Source organism: Seriola aureovittata, chromosome 13, assembly GCF_021018895.1.
Source record: "Seriola aureovittata isolate HTS-2021-v1 ecotype China chromosome 13, ASM2101889v1, whole genome shotgun sequence".
Lineage (NCBI taxonomy): Eukaryota > Metazoa > Chordata > Actinopteri > Carangiformes > Carangidae > Seriola > Seriola aureovittata.
In genome coordinates this window covers 14,264,582-14,287,710 of record NC_079376.1, presented here as the reverse complement: position 1 = coordinate 14,287,710, position 23,129 = coordinate 14,264,582, and the positions used below count along the sequence as shown (strand labels likewise).

General features: G+C 41.6%; 2 protein-coding genes across 2 annotated transcripts in view; one reads left to right on the top strand and one right to left on the bottom strand.

The window, feature by feature from the left end:
• The window catches only part of itpk1b (inositol-tetrakisphosphate 1-kinase b), a 30,587-nt gene extending 15,347 nt beyond the window's left edge, over window positions 1–15,240 (top strand). Inside the window, exons 5-11 of the mRNA XM_056393428.1 lie at window positions 2,278–2,395; window positions 9,155–9,253; window positions 9,474–9,514; window positions 9,775–9,940; window positions 11,211–11,278; window positions 11,365–11,527; window positions 12,469–15,240. Of these exons, the coding sequence (XP_056249403.1) occupies window positions 2,278–2,395; window positions 9,155–9,253; window positions 9,474–9,514; window positions 9,775–9,940; window positions 11,211–11,278; window positions 11,365–11,527; window positions 12,469–12,788 (975 nt within the window). The 3' untranslated portion in view covers window positions 12,789–15,240. The remainder of the gene's footprint in view (window positions 1–2,277; window positions 2,396–9,154; window positions 9,254–9,473; window positions 9,515–9,774; window positions 9,941–11,210; window positions 11,279–11,364; window positions 11,528–12,468) is intronic.
• Window positions 15,241–15,376: 136 nt separating this feature from the next.
• plk4 (polo-like kinase 4 (Drosophila)) lies at window positions 15,377–21,786 on the bottom strand. Its single transcript, XM_056393427.1, has 15 exons — window positions 21,589–21,786; window positions 20,566–20,661; window positions 20,144–20,239; window positions 19,645–19,759; window positions 18,562–19,540; window positions 18,390–18,481; window positions 17,846–18,186; window positions 17,637–17,741; window positions 17,361–17,463; window positions 17,124–17,273; window positions 16,802–17,030; window positions 16,611–16,713; window positions 16,365–16,502; window positions 16,167–16,273; window positions 15,377–15,952 (listed from the first exon to the last, which is right to left on the bottom strand). Exons 1-15 carry the CDS (start codon window positions 21,616–21,618, stop codon window positions 15,841–15,843), a joined length of 2,796 nt encoding a protein of 931 aa, XP_056249402.1. The 5' UTR covers window positions 21,619–21,786; the 3' UTR covers window positions 15,377–15,840.
• Window positions 21,787–23,129: the final 1,343 nt, after the last annotated feature.

The following is a 23,129-nucleotide window of genomic DNA, read 5'->3' as shown; positions in this document are numbered from 1 at the left end:
ATTTCTGTTGGAAATATAAGCGTTGGCGCATTTCTAATATCCCATAGCTGTGATCATAAATAACCTTTAGTGTCGTGGAGGGAATAAGCCTTCCTCTCTAAAATAGCTCTATATTCAAAACAAAATGTCAGGCTGGGATGCACTCGGGTGATTAAGTGTCCTGAGGTGTGAGCCATGTGCACAGCAGACCTGGAACAAATATCATTTACATGATTTTTCCGCAGGCTTCATGATTATGGGTGCAATGATGATCCTTTTTTTTTTTTTTTAATTAATCACTAGTAGCAATCTGTATAGGAGGCTGAGATTTAAGGACCTAAATCAGTTTCCCAACCTTTGTATATTTTGTTAACATCTTTGACATAGTTACCTGAAAATTGAAATGAATGAAATAGAAAAATACCAATATTAATTTTGTTTGGAAGGTGAAATTGCATCTGTTAACAATTATAAACACATGGAGGTAGTTTTTTGTTTACCTTGCTGCCCATTATGTGAAGCTTGTTACATGAAATAGGGCTTCTCTGTGATCGACAGCTCAGGAGATTCGAGCTGATGTGGTCAATCAAACCCATCTGGTTGTGGTTAGTGCTAAAAGTTATTTTCCACTTCAGGTTTGATGCCCGTGGCATCACAGACATGGCTTCCAACCAGTGGCACAGATTAGATCCTCTACTGACCATATTTTCTCAGAAACTGCTTTTCCCTGTGGAAACAGATCTGCCCTGAAAAATGAGCAGAAAATGTGCAGCCCTTACACCCACGCTCTTTCACCCACGCTGACATATGTCTGGCTCTTCTTCTCTCTTAACACCTGCTCGCCAGTGTTCGTCTCTATCTAACCTCCCCCTTCTGTCTGTGTTTAACTGCACTTCTTCTTCTGAGATGCAGAAATCAGCAAGTGAAAGTCCTTATCAGCAGTGTAGTCCTCTAGACTCCTGGAAGATTAGTTTGGATTTATTTTTTGGCGGCAGCATGTTTGACTTACATAACCACTCAACTGGCTTTGATCAGCGTTGCCCATTAGATCCTGGCAAATCCTACAGATGGGTCCTCCATGTCTAGGCAAAGGCATTTGTTTAAATGCTGTGTGCGTCAGTATGTGTATGTATAATGAGTCAGTTCACAAATGGGCGTTTTTTTTCCCACTGTATGTGTGTGTTTGATTTAATTTCATGCGAACACGTATGACAGTGGAGCTGTGGTGTTTTTATAGAGCTGTGATGTGAGCAGGCAGGCTGTTTGTGTAATATGCAGGCCGGCCAGCTCCACCTGACAGCATTTGTGAGTCAGTAAAAATTGCTCGGAAGGAACGGTTGGCAGAGAAATTCACAGAGCAGAGATGGAAATGTGGAGAGTATGGAGAGCTGCAGAGGGAGGTGGTGTGGGGACAGAGCCAGAGGAGAGCCGGCAAGAGAGGAGAAGAGAAGAGAAGGGGAGTGCAGTTATGTAAAACGGCAAACCTCAGGCTGACCCAACAGCCGGCCATACAGAGATGTAGTGATGTAACCTACACAGAACCGCTGGCATACATCTCATGCTCTCTAGCTCTCTCACACACACACACACACACACACACACACACACACACACACAGAGACAGGGTGAGGCATGTTGACCCTTTAACTTATTGTTTGTATTCATAATTTGCTCACTGCACTATGTTTGTTTAACATTCCTAATCCGTAGGTATATGTTTTTGTGTGTCATGTGTCATGTGTCATGGCAGATGGTTTCACATGGTATGCAGCCTCAGTCTGTGGTTTGCCTTTTTGCACGCTTGGGAATAATCTACAGTATGTTCTAGTAACCCACACACACACACACACACACACACACACACACACACACACACACACACACACACAGAGACAGGGTGAGGCATGTTGACCCTTTAACTTATTGTTTGTATTCATAATTTGCTCACTGCACTATGTTTGTTTAACATTCCTAATCCGTAGGTATATGTTTTTGTGTGTCATGTGTCATGTGTCATGGCAGATGGTTTCACATGGTATGCAGCCTCAGTCTGTGGTTTGCCTTTTTGCACGCTTGGGAATAATCTACAGTATGTTCTAGTAACACACACACACACACACACACACACACACACACACACACACACATATAAATGCACACACACAGGGTTGCAACTAAAGATTATTTCCAGTATTGATTAATCTGTCAATAATTTTTTTTGATGATTTGATTTCAAAGTGGATAAAAATGCCCATTATAATATTCTAGAGCCACAATGTTTGTGTCTCTGTGTTTCAGGACTATATTGATGCCCACCCTGAGACTATCGTTCTGGACCCCCTTCCAGCCATCCGAACTCTGCTGGACCGCTGCAAGTCCTACCAGCTCATCCACAGGATAGAGAGTTGTATGCAAGGTAAGACATCCAGGTAACATGGCTCAGTCAGACTAATGTTTCTAAAAGGGAAATACCAGACCAAATCACAATGGAAATTATGCAATGACTGGATTAGTACAAATTTGTGTTTGTTGTTTTTTTATGCAAAGGTCAAATTTGATGAAATGTGAGAACACATTCAAATTACTGACCTATGACCAACGCTGAACTTGAGGTAATTAAGAGAACTAAATGTCAAAAACAGGGGAAGTTGTTGCACCACCCAATTGTATGTTCCCCTGCTCTGCTGAAGTATAAAGTGCTGTACAGAGGAGATGCTGCATTGTCTTCCGCCAGTACATTCTCTTGAAAATAACCAGTTTAAATAACTGTCCAGTTAGAGTAGTCATTATGTCACAAGCAGCGAAGTGCAAATTTATTTTGCTGTCATTTTGCAGTGTAACCAGGCTTGTACTCTGTGAATAGTACACAGTGTGTCATGGGTTCAAATCAGATCAACACCATGAGTGTCTCTGTTCCCCTCCAAGCCCTCAATATTATAAAAAAGCAGAAGTTGTTTAAAATAATCAAAGAACTGTTGATTCGGTGGAGACAGCCTTCTACCTTATTTAATGTGTCTAATGTTATCAAGAGGATGGAGTTGTGTTAACTGAGGGACCTCTGTCTTTCCTCTTTACTTCCAGAGGCGACACGTGGGTAACATATGACCGCCCTGTCGCCTCTCACTTGAATTATGTTGCGTGATGCTTCCGAGCAGATGTTTAATTCTTGCCGGCAGAGTGCTATGCTGATATCATAATTCCTCGCTTCCCTTTCACACGACAAAAGAACCTCTCTGTGTCCCCCTGTCTGAACCCAGTATGAACTTGGCTCGGTGCGTTTGTCGCTGATGGATCAGAACTTGCCTTCAAATCAGTCCAGCAACACGTTCTGCTGTCACTGAGCTCATAAAGTAATCAACAGGCAACGAGTTTTTGGCCAAAGGCGGAGAAACGCAGTGACGACACGAGCACATTCCCTGCCCACACACACTGTAAACACACCTGTGACTCATCCACATTTCCTTTACCCCCATACATGGCAGGGAACATAAACCTTCTAAGTACTTCTTCACTGAGCGTCTGTGACTCCATGAGGGGCTGCAGTTTGGTGTCAGAGCAACGGATCAGAGGCGTTTCAGCATGTCGGCAGTGTCAGTGGTGTCTTAAAATAGAACCACAAGAAGATGTCTTTTTATCCAAACAGACACGATGGCTGTTACGTAACAAAGAGTATAAGCTGCATTGCTCTGTCTCACTATGCGTATTTGGTTTGAAGAGGAGGGTGGCTCACTTGCTGCATTTAGTGGAAGCTCTTTTTTCCCTCCCCACTCTCCTTCCATTAATGCAAGTGGTGCTCTCTGCTCACACTTAGGCTTGCATACCAAACCTGCTTGACAATTGTAGTCAGTTTAGACACGATGCATAGAGTGTAAGCCTTTATAATCCTAGACCATAGCACCATGATTATAGAAAAAAAAACTGCATGTGACCACAGTTGAATGTACTTTCCTCTGTCAGCAAAAAAAAAAATGAGTACAAAGAACTGGGTTAAGGTTAGAGTAAAATAAAGGATAGTGTGAGAGTGTGGAAAGTCTACCTTGTTTTCTTAGGCACAGGCACTTCCTCCTCCTTATCAGCAGAGACCATGGAGTCCTGGAGCAGCTGCCAAGGCAACCCGGCACTAAAAGGCCATGGAGAGCCTGCCGTGCTTCACAATCTGCATGACTCAGAATAGTACTGTATAGGAGGAAACACTTGAGGTGTGCTGATGCTTTCTCTGGAAAAGTGAACGTTATTTTATCACTTGAGTGGTCTCTCAGTGTTAACAGGCCTCAGTCATGGTACATTTAGCTGCTGTGCTCTGAATTGTTTGAATTAATATAAATGCAAGTACAAGAGTTAGCTCATCTTAATGTTCTGTTTAAAAGAAAACAGCCAGACAAGGGCCACATGTGCACTAATGGATCAGTGTCACTGGTTCATAGTTCTGCTCATTGGAACTTTGGCGCTGCTCTGTTGTCCAACTTGGTTTTGTGTTTCCTAATGTGAGCCAGAGCTAGGTAACTGTTTATGTTACTTAGTGGAATCCACTGGTTCCCGTGTATACATGAGTTTTGATATCTTGGACTGTTTTTATAGATAGAAACCGTCGTCAAGTCAACTCTTCTATAAAAGCCTCTCTGTGTCTTAAGCTTAGTCCTCTTCAGCTCAAGATAAAAGAATTCTCCTCAATACAAGCGCATTCCCGCAATCAAACAGAAACCTTACTGCAGTATTTGTATATTAAGCAGATCCCTGCACTAGCATTAATCCACACCTCTGCAAAGACAGAGCAAGTGTCCCATTTATGAAAGGGATCAATATTTAATCATAGTTGCAGCATGAGAAAGACAAACACTGCGAGACACTTTAAGACCCAAACACTCATCCAAGTCCAGTGAGCCAAGGGGAAGACAGGATTTCCCAGTTTGGGTAAAAGATTTTCTGCCTGTCAGCTACGACTGTACTTTATCACAATCATCAGATGATGGATATCTCATCAAAAGAGTATGGGATTTACCTTTTGTGGGAAAACAATCTAATTTTTCTTTTCAAAATAAATGACCAATAATTGTAATTGGAGCATAATCCTCTTAGAGCGCGATATTGAGAATTGCATTACTCCCAGGGCATAGCCGTGTTTGGAGTTCAATTTAAAATATTGAAAAATCCTGCTGCTTTGCCTCGGAGGGATGCAGCGAGAGAGGATGCTTGGGTTCCTAGGAAACAAGCTCTAAATAGCAACAGGAGAGTCCAACCTTCCACCTAAACAGCAACGCACTTTATCAAGCTTAATGTAACTTGGCTCTCTGTTGTTCTCTGCAACTAATGCCTCAAACCAGAGGAAGATATCATCTGAATCTTAGGTGTTATAACAGGCCTGTTGAGGAATTTCTTCTTTCTTCATTCTCAGGCAAACCAGTCGTTACCTGTAAGATTGGAGCTTTATTCGCATGCATGAATATGATGTAACAACATGGACAGATGAGGACATGCAGTGGATGTCCCGATGAGATAAAAGTAGGAGAAAAACAAAAAATCAGCGTAACCGGATAATGAAGCATCTCATCGCAGAGCCCCATAAACATCGTCCTCGGCTCCGCTGGGTCTGCTGCAACCATGCACTGTTTAGACAGAGCCAGAGATTGATCCCCCCCCACCCTCGCCTCCACCTCCTTATCCCCAAAACGTCAACCAAAGCCAAGCATGCACGCTATTGCAAACTTGGCCACACGCTTTTATCCACCATTCCCTAGTCTCTTTATTATAAATCCTTACTTTGGAGCTTCAAATGTTTTCCATTTGACAAGGTTTTGGTCTTTTGATGATTTTTGTTTGACAATATTTAGCACCATCAGTCTTTGGGAACTTAGTGATGTAATGGGGATATTTTCCCTGCCAGACTGTTTTCTGAAAGACATTATGCTGCTATTCCTGTCCTGGTAAAATAACATCAGTATGATGAACGTAGTTGTAGCAGAGATGACCGATGGGTAACCCTCCAGGCTTCCCGCTCCCAAAAGTGACTGGTTTCAGAGCCAACACTGGAATAGACCCAGCTATACAGGGAAAGGTTATAGAGCACAGACCAAGTATCTGCCTGTGAGAGAGAATAGGACTATTCTGTGTTTGTCTGTCACGTAACTGCAAAAATAGAATATGAACCATGCTTGATCAGTTTTGTTGTGCTTCAGTGATGTGGATTCACTCCTTTTAGCAAAGACAAGAGTATTCCTATTAGGAAATTAGTTTTGTACTTAATGGTGAAAGCACATGTTCGGCTGCAGTGGAGCAATCCTTGAGGCAATTTAATGTTGTTGTTTTTTTTTTTTTGGTTTTTTTTTCAAGGACACATCACAAGGTGGATACTTATGGGATTATTCCAGGTTATTATGTCTAAGGTCTTATTTTCATAGCTGTGGGCATCATTTCTATCTTATCTATATGGAGACATGGCAACTTCGGAACAACAAAGTCAGATGATCAGACGGGTCAACAAGCCAGTGGTTGAGCTAGATTATCTAAACCACTTTATCTATAGGTAAATGTTAGTAATCACTCACTCACACACTCGCTCACTCACTCACTCACTCACTCACTCACTCACTTCAACGTTGAACCTGGATGTTGATCTGAATGTACAGTTTGATAAGATGTGAGACTACTTTAGAAATTCCTTGCCAAAGATCCCCATAGAAACAAATTTACATATATTTCTAAATACCATTTATACATTCACAGTGAAATAAAATGAAAAGAATGAAATATGATATATATAATAAGTAAAACATATTAGAACAAAGTGAGTTGGAAATTACAAATGATGGTTCAAAGTATGACTGAAAGTTTGGGGTACTAGTTACTATGTTATAGATTATATAGTTTCTCTTCCATATAAATGTAATTTTGATTTTTATTTAAAAACCTGTTATGATTGCCTGACCAACATGATCATTTCCAATCTCAGCATTTATGTGAGTACAATACAGTACAGGCTGCAGCAATGTTGCAATATTTTTTTTCAATTTAATATTTCTTGATTAATCTATTAATTAATTTGTCATAAAATTGTGAAAAATTCTCTTTTCCCAGATCCCAGTGTCACATTTTCAAATTGCTTGTTTTATCCCTCCAACAGCCCAAAACTCAAAGATACCCCAAACAATAGAATACCTGAAAGATATTCAGTTTGGTATCATAGAGGACTAAGAAAACCAGCAAATATTCACATTTTATAAAGTTGCATCCTATGAATCTTTGGCACTTATGCATAAAAATGACTTAACTATTAATCAAATAACAAAATAGTTCACTTTCTATTAAATAAAACAGTAATTTGTTATTATTAGCAATAGGGGTGATGGCCAAGGCTACAAAAATAAGCTTGAATTATCCTTTAATGATACGTCTCCCTTGTCACTACATATGGTGCAGTCCTATTACAGTAACAAAGGACTCTTAATGTATATGCTGCCTTATCTCCTCACACAGCTGCAGCCTGTTTTTGCTGATTTTCCTGGAACCTGGTCTACGGCTAGATGTCACTGAAGTAGTTTCTGTGACAACTTTTTGCCCCATGCATCCCTGTTCTTGGTGGGTTTTCTTCCAAACTTACTGTGTGTACCTGCACGTATCTGGCTGCTGTGGGAGCTGTTTAAGTCAATGGGGCCCCCCGTGTATACCGAGAGCTCAACACTCAGCACTGGAGTTAATGTAGGCAAATGAGATTCCCCTGACCTCAGCACTGGCGGGAGCGGAGAGCCCTGCCACTGCTGAGGCCCACAGCACACAAAGGCCGACGTGTTTCTATTGTGTTTTTGTCATTAGTAATTTGCCAGCTCTTGGTTTGGCCCCCTCACTGGTTTCCTGTGGTGATATCTCCAACCAGCTGCCTTATCACCCCCGTGTACCCACTGTAGAGGGGAAATTACAGAAGGGAGCACATTAATATTGATGTGTCCTGGGGCCTAATATAGTGAAGTATGAAAGAGTTGCAGGATGTTTGTTATTTTCAGTGTTATCGAAACTAACCGACGTGCCGCTACAGGATGTGATGTAAAAACATGATGTAATCGAACATGATGTAAACACGTGGCATGAGTCTTGGTGTTGGTAGGTGAGACAGAGGTTGTAGTTTGTCCTGGTTTCAGTTATCTTTAATGAAGGTATGGACCAGTTCCCTCTGTAATTGGACCTGTTTTGTTTCCTGTTGATGAGCTCTCAGTCATGCCTCTCAGTCATGCCTCTCAGTCAGGCGACATATGTGACTTTGAAATGTCCTCTGCTGGTTTGACTTGTCTATAGTTCCTCATGAGATTGCGTGTCTTCCTTTATTTCTGCATTTTACTGTGCGTGTGTTTGTGTTTGTGTGTGTGTAGTTCGGGAGGAGCAGACGGGCCTGGCAGCTTTCTGCTTTATTTATTTGAACAGGAGTCATTTAACCCTCAGGGCCTCAGATGGCCTCCGCTGTGTTTGTTGTCTAAACCTGTCACAAGGATGGAATATAAATACTAAAAAAAACTTTTTGGCCCAATTATGTTGAATAAGGTGTGTGTGTGTGTTAGGGTCCTTTGGAATCTGCTCCTCATGTCAAACAGGTCTTAAGCATTTTTGCTCTGACTACAACAGGGTGCCTAAGTAGGCTAAGGATGAGAGCAGAAAGAATAGCTTCAAGCGCTGCTTTTTTCCAGGGAGAGCTAAAAAAATCTGTGCATGTTACTTTAGCTATTTTTGACACATGAGACAGTGTGTATATATAACATGAAATCACTATCCACCAGAGCTGTTTAACGGAGAGCAACTTTTGTACATGGATCCTATTACAGATTGTGAACTTGTAGTTGGTAGTACTTTGTTAATTGATGGAAATGTGTTTCAAGGGTGTGAACCAAAGCTAAAACTATTAGTTGAAAATGAATTGGTCCAACAAAACATGTAATTTGAAGATACTGCTTTAGGGGCTCTGGGAAATGGTGATGGGCATTGTGATTGTTTTTTTTGTCTAATTTTGCATACTAGACAATCACTCACATAATTGCAGCCCTAGAGGATTTGTTTCCAGAAGGCTACACTTAAGTATGTGATGCTTATTCTCCATCATTGTTCTTACTGTTGAACATGTTGGAGTATTTTCTCTCCATCACTTTACTCTACCAATCACCAATCACAATTGTTCTTTTACTTCTCTTTTTATTAGATGAGAGGATTTGCTCTCCTCCATTCATGGTCTTGAACACTGAGTGCAGCCCAGATGTGCTGGAGCAGATCAGGAGGCAAGGACTCACATTCCCCTTCAGTAAGTACCTCTGCTTCAGTCATATTATAGATAGTGAGGACTCATTACAGATTGTTTAGGCTTCATATTGTGCTGTTAAACACTAGTTGTACCAATTAATTTTGGCATCTAAATACTCTTTAGTTTTTGACCAGTTGCAGTTTGATACCACTTTTAAGAAAAGGACTTAGTAGAAGATGTTTTTTTAATTTGTTCTTCCTCACCTTTATTTCTTCCTCAGTTTGCAAAACACGAGTGGCTCATGGAACCAACTCCCACGAGGTAAGAGGCCACACGGCTCAGAGGTCACTCACACCCTCTACAGTTTGCTTTGTGTAAGCAGTAACACCCCTGTCCTGTCACAGGATTGTCATTTAACTCAAGTCCAAACAACAAAATCAGATAAAGTGCTGTACCTCATTTATCTCTGGGTGTCAGCGGAAATCAATACCCCTGTCAGGCTGGACAAACAGTCTTCATTCCTCCACACTCACAGCATTGAACCAAGTTGGGTTTTAACTAGACTTTTGTCTTTTTCACAGATGGCCATTATCTTCAGTGAAGAGGACCTGAAAGACGTGAAGCCCCCATGCGTGATCCAGAGCTTCATCAACCACAACGCAGTGCTCTACAAGGTGTTTGTGGTGGGAGACTCCTACACCGTGGTGGAGAGACCTTCACTGAAGAACTTCCCTGCTGGACCAGCAGGTGAGGAGACAGGAGACAGACAGGCAGAGAAAGAGACGGGCGGGGAAGTCCAAGGGCTGCTAACAGCCACACTGGCCAGACTGCACAAGTTGCACAGCTTCTCCGAATTACCCAATAAAAGATCTCATAAAATGGCTTTATAGTCCCTGTGATTGGACCTATTCACCCTTTTAAGGGGTGCAGCAGACTGCAATTGAGTTTTGCCCTGTTGGTACATGCTGTTGAAAATAAACAAGAGGCTCGGTGCTTTTCTCCATAAACATGTCAGCCTTGCCTGCGATGAGACTTTGAATACAGGGTTGTCCCCTGATACAAATGACTCCAGTATTTGCATGTGATACAGTAGAGGCCCTCATGCAAAGCAGTTTCACCATCAGTGTAGTAGTCTGCTTTGTGTAACAGCGCAGAGAGAACAGTTGCTTTCAGCCTGGAATGCTGAGTGGTACGGCAGAAAAGCTCGGCCCTTGTCAAACACATAAAGCAACATACCACAGCTTCACATCTGCACAGCGTTCGGGTCATTGTGCTCTGCAGACTGACGCCATACATTCTGTCTTGTATCCGGAAAGTGGAGGAAAGGGCCGGGTGAATGAGTGAGTACGACAGTGAAGAGAGGTAGGGGTTAGTGTTTGGAAAGAACTTAAAAATAAGAGTGTGAGAGAGGGTCTGTCCCATTCAGCCTCTCTTCTTGTGCTTTCATCAGAGATAAACTGCTGTTTTGTTCATTCAGCCAGGGGATGAAAGACTCCATCTGCCTAACACTTCATTACCACGACCCTCTACGAGCTGAGGGGCATATTTATTTGGACAGTGATGGAATTTATTTGTTCCCTCCACTCCACAGCCCTCTTCCTCCCCTCTACCGCTGCGTAATGTTAATCATTACAACGATAACAAAGAAAAAAGGGGGACAATAAATTTAGCAATCCGTCCTGTCACATTTATGACAATCCCTCGTCCAAGGCAAACAAGTTATGTCTTTTGTTCTTCTGAGGTGATCAACACGATACATTCATGGCTGAAAGGTTTAAAGGTCCAGAGACTTCACACCAGGGTGGTTTACGATTAGGTTTCTGTTTCTTTACACCAGGTGTTGAAATTAATAAATAAAGACATTAATTTGGCCTAATTGCACAAAGTAACCTGTTGAGCTTTGCTGCCACCTAGTGCCTCAGATGGAAACTACAAACAGATGACTATTGAGAAATCGTGCGTATTCAAAGTTGCTGTAAATTTCTGCCTCACCCTTATTGCTCTGTTTCCTTTTCAGACAGGAAAGCCATTTTCTTCAATAGCCACAATGTTTCCAAGCCAGAGTCGTCCTCGGACTTGACCTCGGTACGTCCAAAATGCCACTGATGTAATCCCATGTGATTGTATAATGCATTTGGTTGCGGATGTTGATATTTTTATCTTTATTTTAGAGAGAGAACGTAGAGGGAGTGTCTCAGCCACCCAGTGATGATGTCATCAGAGAGTTGTCCCGGTCCTTGCGAGAGGCGCTGGGCGTGTCCCTGTTTGGCATCGATGTCATCATCAACAACCAAACAGGCCAACATGCCGTCATTGACATCAATGCATTCCCTGGTAGGTGCAGCCTCTCTTTGTATTTGATTAAGTCATCTTGTTCATATTAAGTGGAATATAAGCGTGAGGTTTGACAGAGACTTGTTTCTACGATGACCTGCGTCTCAGGTGTCGCTCTGTCAGGTGCCGCTGTCTAAAAACTGAGAGTCGTAGTGATGTCACTTTCTTTTGTGCAGCCAGTTGTATTGAAATAAATTCCTCTCCTCCGTAATCCTAAACTGTTTTCTCCGTCAGCTCAAAACATGAACCAGGTCTCAGTCACTCCGTTAACATGGATAGCGATCTGCCAGTTACCCACTATTCTATTAATATTAATATTAATATTTATATTAACGTGTTGCGCATTTGTGTAACTTAATTAACACGTATTCCAGTTTTAATTAAATTGCATTATTCATAAAGAATTTCAGACATATTAACCATAATTATACTATGATTACTGTTGTTTTGCATAAATATAAATTAATCTTAATTTGCTTGACAATGCATGAAGTCTCACTGCTATCTACTCTTTTACTGTCGTCATAAGTGCTCCTTACTATAATGAATTCTTCATCCAACTATTTAAGTAAAACAACATGGAAGCCTTCAAAAAGAGAGTATACAAAAGTGTAGCCAGAGAAGGTTATGGTGGCAACTTGGTCTTTTCACTCTACCTTAAGAGTGTGGCAACAGTTAAAAACGCTTCAGACACTGATGTGGAGGAACAGTACGTCTTACAAACTTGAGGTTTGAGGTTGGTAACTGGATGTAAACTCTGATATTGTTAACGTACTGTTTGGTGGACAGGAGACATCCTCAGTCATTTATCAGGCTGTGTTTGATATCATGTAAACAGGATATGAATGGAGCACTTCTATAAGGAACCCCATGGAAACAGTCTTTATTGTTATACTGTTCAGTCAGTAGTTCTCAGTTTGTCTAAATGTATGTGTTTCCAGGTTATGAGGGTGTCCCAGAGTTTTTCAATGACCTCCTGAACCACATCAGCAGCGTGCTTCAGAGCCACAACCCCGACTTCACCCCCCCCAGCGAGCAGCCCAAAGGCCTGCCAGTGAGCACCACGGTACCTAACGCCGTCCCGCCGGCCCCCGGCTGCTGCAGCATGCTGGGTAAAGATGCCAGTGGCAGCCCCTGGATCGTAGAGGGCGACGGAGGCCTGAAGGGCTCGCGTCAGAGACTGGGCTGCAACTCGGCCATGTCCCCCAACTTCCAGCAGCACTGTGTCTCCACGATAGCTACCAAGGCTTCCTCCCAGTGACTGATCCCCTGCCCCCCACTCCGTTTGACCCCTGAACAAAAAACGGATGACAATGGTGACAATAATAATGAATAATAATCATAATAATTATGATGTTAATGATGATAATATATCTAATCAAAAAACAAACCTTTTCCTATATAGTTATTGAAAATGATGGTGATTGGGTGTAAGCTTTTTTCTCTCTGCCTTTTTGTATTTTTCGTTTTGTCTAATGAGACTTAACAGTACTGTAATGTGAACTTTTGGGAACTTTTTGCCTAATAGCTGATTTTATTTTTCTCTCTCGTGTGACTTCTCTGTAATGAAAGGGTCCAGATGAGGTAGCTAATACGAATGGCCAAATCAGGGGCTGGAGAAAGTTGTGCCACTAAATGTGCAATGTATGATCCCTTCTATGTCACACGCACTCACATACACACACAGGTACGCTTACATTGCGACGGACCGTGCCAGTGATGTGTGTTTGTGTTCTGGTCAACACCACTGACTCCTCTGCACAGAGTGAGGGGGAGAAGGGGTGACTAGCGTTTGAACACTACTCTACAGATCCTGGGCTGCTATGTGACTGTGGCCAACCAACTGAGTCTGAACATGCATGACAAGATAGTTTTTGGATTTGTTAGAATGAACAAACAGGTAAGCCGTTTACATTTCAGAGTGCCATCACATTTACTTTCAGTGTAGGAAGGACACCCTCAGAAAACATTATTTTGAAAAGGCTAAAAAGATGAAAAGTGAATCTCCATTACTACGTGACCAAGTTTTTTTCTATGATTGTTGTTGCATCAATGTTTATAGGTCTTTTGAGTGTTTCACTGTAAGTCAGATCCCGGATGTTGGGTGTTTAACAAGCAAACAAACAAACAAACCACGTCCTTGTTTTGAGTCCCAGTTTGAGTCGCTCCACTTCAGGAAGACGAGGATCACATTCCTTTTTGTGTTTTGTGGATGTTTTCAGAGAATTCCATGATTTCTTCCGAATTCCAGTGGGATCTTGGAGAGATTTCTCACATCACTTCATGGTTTTGCCGTCTCCTTAACCTGACTCTCCACATGTCTTCAGCGCTTTTATCTGTAATGTGAAGCCAACTACTCACCTGAGGCCTACTTGACCTATCAACAGACTTGGGGCTGCTGTCACTTTTCATTGAATTGTTGATTAGAAAATCAATTATTCCGCTAAAATTAATGTAAAGATGTGTGTGTGAATACCTGCCTAATCTGGGTGTTATTATACTGCTACCATTTTCAAGATGAATGAATTTCAGCTTTATTGTCTTGATCTAATTACACTCTTTAACTGCACCTCTAACAAAATGCAGTTTAATGAATCCCTCAGTCCACATTTTCTTCAAGCTTCATACTCCGACCCGCCTTCTGTTCCAGCTGCTGTATTTGTGTCACGTGTTAAAATCATTTGGAGGGGGAGTAGTGGGAGGAGGTCCAGCTCTTGTTCCCAGTGTTCACTGTGAGATTTTTTTTACCTTGATTTTGTTAATATCTTTGTCCTTACATCTACTAAGAGCAACTTTATTTTATTGAGATTTTATGGGGGGAAAATGTTTTATATAAATGAAATGAAAGCACGTGATGTTATTGAACAAAACAGTGTGGACATTTACTAGAAGAATAGTAAAATGCAGGATGCAGTTGTCAAAGGGACAGAAGAGCTCGTGGTTGATGCTGTTGTCTCCCTCTAGCATCTAGTGGGAACGAGCACCGACCTGCAGCGAATACAGATTATTGCATTCCCCTGACCTTCTCTTGTCCCAGAGAGCTCCTCCTAGCTCTTTTATTTCTTCCCATCAGTAACTGAGAGAAGTGACTGTCCTCTCACTTGTGATCTTAAATAATAAGTGTCACTGCAGCCATCTCACCAGCATCTCTCTGGGACAAAAGAATACCAGTGATATTCTGGAAATTGGTTTTCACTAGACACGTCATATTGTGAGATACGGTTAGTTTCCCGATATTGTTTCCCACGATTTGAGTGTATACTGAAGCAACAGTAAATTCAAAATGTTAAGGTAAAGCAGCAGGTTCGGGGGAAACTTTCACATGCTTTGCCCCTGATCTAGGTGTTTCCTCACCAAGAAATGGGGGCAAAGTTGAAGGTGCGTTCCTGTTTAGGTTGGAAAGGCTGATATCTGTGTACATCACTATACTGTGTCCTATCTCGTGTTCCTAATTGTGCTTCTAAATGAGAAATAAATGGTTAATCGTATCTTTGATCATTTCCGCAACCCAGACAGTGTCATCCTACTCCCAGCTTCCACCTGAATGTTTACTTCCTGGGTGTCTTGTACAGTACGTGTATATATGCCTCGGCTTACATCCGTACAGTATGTTGTTTTGTATCAGTTCTGTAATTGAGAGGAATCCACAATTTTGTGACCTTTTTTAATTAAATGGCCAAACCAACAGGGCGAAATAAACATAAGAAACCTCATCTGGCTCTATTTTATTCAGTTCTGCGTTCTTCATCGATAATCTAAGTAAAGGCTATTTTGTCCACTGAATTCTTTGAACATAGTGAGATGTAACATCCTGTCATACATAACCAAGTTACTCCACATTTCAATGACATTCTCCACATGTAGCTGGGTCTTTATAAATTCTATATTACCAAAATCATAAGGTAGCTCTGAATACTTTAATTTCTTTCAATAAAAAAATCCTTCATAAAGTGCAAAGAGAAGACTGCAAAACAAAGAGCTGCAATTCTCCACCCAGCCTCCAGATGTTTATTGCTTAAGCATTTATGAATCAAACATTTCATAGAATTGGAGACAGTAAAAAAGACAGACTTTTATAAACTCCCAAATAGGCCAATTGACACTATACAAAATGGTTTTGTATTAAAATAAAAATATATATTTTCATAATCTTAGTCTTCTGTACATGTAAAAAAACAAAACAAAACAAAGATAACAACACAAAGATATATTTACAAGAACACCAGACAAAAGACAGTTTAAAGGTTTCTAATGCTACTTTCAGTTCCCTGCGAGGCCTATGTGCTTCTGGGATGTTTATTTTTTTTAACATGTTACTGAGGTTGTAGATGATGTGCTGTCGGGTTTGCCAACAGCCCAAGGATGGTGGAGAGACAGTGAAGCTTCTCCTTGACGTGCTCTGGCAACTTTTCGTTCTCCTTATACCTGTGTAGAAGGCAGACATTTCTGAGTTTCAGGTGGAGCAGTCACACCTACAGCTCTGCGAACATTTATTTACATTTAGTTTAACAAAGGCTTGTTCAAAAGACATTCATTATGACATAATAGGCTGTGCCCCAGCTGCTGCTGTCTTGATAATAAAGCTGATAAACACACAAGCCCATAAAGTGACAGAACACATTTCCAACACGTTTCGTACCTGGTGATCTTCCCCTCTGGAGACGTGTAGGTAATACATGAAACTCCAGCCTGAACCACCAGCTGAGACCCGTCGTTGAACTGCACCCACACCTCTCCACTCGTCAGCTACATAAACAAATCAGATCCACTCTTTAAAATCACAAAGACGATTCCTTTGCTGATTACAGAATATATGGTTAATTTATTTACCAATTACCTGGGAGGCCCATCCAACGTTGGGCACAAATATTGACTTAACCACTTTTCCAGTGCTTTGTACCAGGTCCTGTCGCACCGGGGAGCTTTTCTTACTCAGGCTTGCTGTGGTGAAATCAGACCCGTCGTAGGAGATCATCTGGAAATACAATTTTAAAAACAGTCAAAGACAAAAATCAGTCTACCTGTTAAAGCCTCTAAGCCATCTGTTCATCCACCCTGCAGTGGAAGGTTGTGAGACACTCACTGAAGGAGCGATCTGTGGAGGTTGAGGTGGTGAAACTGCATCAGGAGGCACCGGGTGGGAGGGCAGGGACGATGTGCACGGGGGGTCTGGGTTGGCAGGTCTCCTGGGAGGAATAATGTATAGAAAACAAACGTTAGCCTCACAAGATCAGAAAAACATGGAGCATGCGATTGACAGAAGTTTCCTCTCACCTGCCAATAGTGATCGGGAAGAAGGGGAGGTTCTTGGTGCTGCGCTGCTCTTCTGCTGTGATGGCGGCCTCTAGTGACAGACACATGTTGTGGCCCTCATCAGACAGCTCCACATACAGCCTGCTCTCTGGGCTCAGGCCGCTCAGCCCCACCTCCCCCTTCACCGTGTATGACTTCCCGCTCTTCTCCACCACTCGCACCAGCTCTGACGTCTTGTGGGTCTTTGCTCCTACAAGCAATGTGTTTATGAAGCATTATACATTAACACAGTGCTTCTTCCCCCTCAGTAGGATCACATGTTTCAACATACATATTAACTCACCGTCATAAAAGCAAACCTCCAGGTCTGCATTGGGAGCGTTCTCCATTAGCATGACCTTAGCATTCTTGGTGTAAAGGGTCACTTTAGGCGTCTTGGATTTCACAAGCTGCACAAACTTGGAGGCGTATTGGTATTTCTTCCAGTATTTTTCTGTGAAAGAAAAAAAGATATCCATTAAGATCATTTCTAATTTTACACCAGCTTATTTTATTGAGTATGAAGCATCCATAAGAATACCTGGAAGGTCCCCATAGCTACAGATGAGAATATCTTCTGGAGGAGCGGGAGGGCAGTCCAGCACCGGAAAACCCTTTCCATTATTCGGCTGGTATATTGTCACCTACAGGAAATGATCATGATAATAATAATAATAATAAGCTATCATTTACAAGAGTAATAATTATCAAAATACAGATTGCATTATGCCAAAAAGCTTGTGCAGTATCAAGTTATACTACCCCCTGCAGGTAAGAGTCATTGAATAATATTCAGAGAGCTACACATTGAGCTCACCATTGAACCATCACAGGAAATCCGAAGGACCTCTTTGACTCTCTCTTGACCACCCTGGCATTTCAACAACTCCATACACACGTCACCTGTGTCCAGGATGCTCACCTGCATGAAAGACAAGAAAAATAAAACTACATATCTACAAATTTCTCAGCTTCTCACAGGAGTGAACATCAACAGATGATAAAAATACATGAGCAGTATCTTACAACAGCATTTTTGGTCTTTTGTCTGATAGGCTTCAGTCTGAAAGCGCACAGAGGCGGGACTACGTCTCTCAGCGTTTTCTTCTCCTTGTCTGTACTGGGTTTGGCTGAAGGGAGCTTTAACTCTCTGCCGTGAGGAGGCTGGAACTCTGCTCCAGGTACATTCTCCCTGTATGAGTCAGGGTTGGAGGAAAGCTGGTGGTGCAGGTGTTGCTGGTTGTGATTCACACTTCGCCCCATGGGCTTGTCTGTCCAGGAATTGTGAACCCCTAGAGGTGCTCTGTTGCTGTGGAAGCTGCTGCTGCTGCTGTGTGTGCTGCTGTCTGCAGGCCTCTGTCCAGAACCTGAGAAAGAAACAAAAACATTTGTAAAGACTTGGTTTAGCTGATGGTTTTAATTATGTTTAGAGAGTTTCAAGATTCATTTATAATTTTGAAACCCTGTTGGGTTCAAAGGGGTGGCTGGACAAGTCCCTATATTGGTAATAACCAAGGAAGATTTAATTCACATGCACTGATAATCAAAAAGCAAAAAAGATTTAATTTACCATCATTATGGAGCCAGTTCGTGACTGCCTCTAGGTCGTGAAATTGCAGGTTTGGTGTATGTGCCGTCTGTGTGGATAATGAATACCCAGAACTGAAAAACAGTTACGGGAAATCTGTTAGTGTCAGGTTAAGTGTGAAAAATGAGTAGAAATGAATATAAAAGCTCCTTACTTTGCTAACTGCTTGACTGGAGGAGATGGGAGCCTTCCATTCTCTGGAAATTGGTGTTGAGTGAAGGGCATGGAGAAGACTGGTCTCCCTACACTAGTCAAAGTCTCCTCTGAGTGGCATCTCTCCAGCTCGTGACTTGACCCCTGGCCTGATGCACAAGAGCTGGAGCGATCTGACGAGTGAGCCCTCCTCAGGTATCGAGAATTAGGCTGTCCGCTGTCTCCACCATGAACCACCCTGCTCCTGCCCTCTCTGTAAAATCTGTCTTGCAGGTGCTGATTTTGCCACTGGTCTCCATCCTCAAAACAGGCGCTGTTGGGTTGGCGTGGAAGACATGGAACGGGCATCATGCGATTAGGCAGGGCAGAGCCAATCATGTGCCTGGTTCTCCTCTGGAGGCGGGTGCTGCTGCTGGCTGAGGTGGAGGAGTTGCAGGCTGTGGAGATGGTGGCGATGCCGCTGTCCATGGATCCTTCATCCCCCAGCCCCAGCTCCTTGGTCCTGACCAGCAGGCTGTGGGTCATGAACGGGTGGTCCAGCACCGCAGAGAGGCTGGGCCGCTGGGAAGGGTCCCTTTGCAGCAGCTGATGGATCAGGTCCTGAGCCTCTAGAGAAACATGACGAGGCATCTCATATTCCCCAAGAACCACTTTAGACAATGTGTGCTTGACTGTGTCTGTGTCAAATGGAGGGCGCCCCATCAGGAAGGCATAGAACATGCACCCCAGTGACCAGACGTCTGATTCCAGACCATGAGCGCTGCGGGTGGCCACCTCCGGGGAGATGTAGTTGGGTGTTCCACACATGGTGAAGTGCTTTTCATTCGGGAGTTTCAGCTGAGTTGCCAGGCCAAAGTCTGCTATTTTAATGTTCATGTTGCTGGTCAGCAAAAGGTTGGACAAGGTCAGATCTCGATGCAAGATGCCATGAGTATGTAAATACAGCATTCCTTTCACTATTTGATGCATGAAATGTCTTGCTGTGGAATAAAAACAAAAAATTTAAAGAGAGGCAGTTCTCAAAAATGACAAACATTTACTGCAACATAATGCATGATTAATTTTTAACTAAAATTATTCAGACCTTCGTCCTCAGAAAAAGGCATCTTCCGCTCTTTAAGGTAACGGGTCATCTCTCCATTGTGGCACATCTCCAACACCAAGTACACATAGTTGCTGTCCTCAAAGTAGTTGTACAGCTTAAATACAGACATGATATATAAGACAGTATTTATTATCATCACATTACTAAAGTCATATCGATAACCAACCCTACAATTAAAAAGATTTAGCTGAAAAAATTAGGAGTGTGACTATAACACTGAACAAAATACAATAGATAACCATGACAACAATAACACAAAACCTTATACAGACTCAGACACTGACGACATAGACTAGAAATGTAATATTTCTTTATATTTTCATACTTTACATTTTACAGAGAAAATATATGCTTAAAATTAAATAATATTATTATTCTAAACTAAAAGAGAGCAAATACATGAGTGCCACAGTAGGCTTTATGTACTGTAATAATAACCTACAGTAAAATGAAATTTGTTGTGTCCAGCAAACGTTACCTCAAGTATTGAAGGATGTTTCAATCTGCAGTGAATCTCCACCTCGTTTGTCACACGCTGGACCATACCAGCTTTGTGCATTGCTTTTTTGTCAATCTGCAGACAGGAACAAAAAAGATAATTACACACCTGCCACTCATATCATCAACACGTAATGTTGTACAGTGCTTCTGCATGGTGGTTGGTCATATGGCTAATAGTCAATCTGTCACCCACAAAGACACTTAACTGTTCAGAGCTTGTTTGTGGGGAGTTGAGGGACCACAAGATTCCCATGGGAGGCAACTAAGGTCTAATAACCCAAGAGTTCCAGTTCACACTTCAACTGTCAGTCCCTATTAGTATCTCCATTACAGGTAAAGCGAGTTATAATTACCTCTTATTACTAACAAAGACATAAATGATGGGTGAGGGATTCTTACCGTTTTGATTGCCACCTCCAGACCAGTCTTCACTGACTTTGCCCGGTAAACACACGCAAAGGAGCCTTTACCAAGGAGGGTGAGGACCTTAAAATCCTAGATAAGAAGAAAGAAAAATAAACATCGAGTTTTACAAGCGATAAATTGTATTTATAGAGAAATATAACTACGATTTCAGGTTAGAGAATAATTCTGCTTGATCCCAGGACAGACAGGATCTTTAAAAAGCATGATACCTCGATCCTGAGCTCCTGAGTATAAGACAAACATTTCTCCTCATCTCTGCTGGCTTGGATGTCAGCAGAAAGATTTTGGAAGAAATGTTGAATAAGATGATCAAACATCGTCCCTCTAGCCTGCGACATGCTGGATGTGCAATGAAACAGACAATCTTGCCACTAACGACCTCACACAGGAGAAATCCTCCCACAACAAACGTTAACTGTCAAACAAGCCACCAACACCTGACGCTGTCATATGGCCAACCAAAACCTTTAATTATCCCGGCTGTGCTCCCGCTAAGGACCACTTGTCGCCGTATCCAAGCAGCATGTTGGGTTACCAAACTGACGCACTGAGGAGAAACAACAGTTTGCCCCGAGAGAGCCGAGGTAAGGTTACACGCCCAGGCACCGAGACTGCTGATAACACTGCCAACACTGACAGTCATAATAATGAAGATAATAGCAAATGTTTAAGTATAAAACGACCGCTTTCAAGCCATATGAAACAACAAACCAGATGAAACCTAAATTAATGTAACGCTAACGTTATTGGCTAATTAAATTTAGTACTGTACAGTATTAGCGGACAGTTAAAATTTTGATACATTTCAGTTATATGAACATTTCAGTTAAATGTATCAAACTTTAAACGTTATTATGTTCCGACAAACACCGTTTAACTCGCCGGTAATCAGCCAATTTCACCGCCAGCGTTAACGTCAAATATACATTGATCAGCCTCAGTTAGCTAACCCGTTTGAAGTTAGCTTGTGGGCGTTAGCCAAACAAAAGAACTCACCTCAATTTTGTCTCCGATCGAAACACTCATCGTGCCTGTTTTCGCCTAGCAGGCGCATGCAGGTTTGTTAAAATGTCCTTCGATCGGCAGAGTGCATCGATAGTCGGTACAGGAGTTCTCAGAGGGCAAATAAATGTTGTTTTGGTGTTCCCCTCCAAAACTTTGCCATTTCTTCCATTTTGAATATATGCGCCCGTTACTCCTCTGCCTACGTCATTCCGGCTACGTCACATGACAACAGTCAGGATTTACCACGCCCCCTTTAAGGGTCCACACTTGCAGTCGCTGGTGGTTGGACTAATATTTTTATCATTTATAAAAGTGTGCTCATACTTAAAGTTTCATACCTGTCGTCTTAGTTTAGTAAGTTTGGACGTTTCAGTTTGTAAAGTCAGTAAAGTGGATGGTATATATGTATCCAGGTTACAGGCTTAGATTCTGCTCACATGCTCAAGTCTGAACATGTGAGCAGGTTGTCCATTCATTTTAATGAGACTCAAAATGTTCCAAATGTAATAATTAAATGATGTAATATGAAATAAGTAATGAGATGAGTGCAGCATACAAACAAAATCTTTAATATAACCATGACATGGTGAACGAATTCAATAAATCTTTGAAACTCATCTCATTCTAATGAATTATTATTTCAGGTAGAGCTGCAACTAACACTTTTTTTCATTCATTCATTAATCTGATGACTATTTTTTGATTAATCAATTAATAATTTGGTCTCATTAAATGTACAAAAATAATGAGAAATACCCATCACAGTCCAACATGTCTGTGATTTGTTTTCTCTGACCAACAGTTCAAACCCCCCAAATAATATTCAGTGAATGATATGCAACAACAAAAAAAGCAGCAAATCCTAACATTCAAGGGGCTGAAACCACATTTGATATATCCGGTTGAAACATGACCTTCATGAGAAATGGACTACCTGTCTTATCTGTCAATCGATTAAAAAATTAATTGACTAAATATTGCTTGTCTCTTCAGTCACATAACTGACCCTGTCAGTTATGTTTGTCATGTTTGTCTTGTCTTGATAAAAACTTGAGATGTAGAATTATGAAATGAAAATCTTTGGAACAAAATGGCATGTGAAATAAAACAGCTGAAATTAAATAAAAATGGCCAGCAACAAACTCTCTTTGTGTTAAAAGAAAGAGGATGAAATAACATGTAATATAAAGAAGCTGAGTTTTAAATATATATTGGATTATTTCATAATGTCCTGGTTGCATTAAACATTTTGCCTGTTGTCAATCACACAATTATTTCATAACGTCTCATGTATTTATTTAATTTTGAACACTTTGGGGCTCTATACACATTATGCCTTGAAGATTAATTTTAATTTTAGAGTCTAAAAATGACACAAAGGTTGTGTCTGTGCAATCACAGACGTTTAGTTCTTCTCTGCAGACAAATGTGATTTTTAGAGTCACAATTATTGTTTCGTAGGCAAAGAGGCAACCAGGGTCCCTCTCATCTTGTACTTTTTGCAAATCTCAGTACATAAACTCTACTGCCTT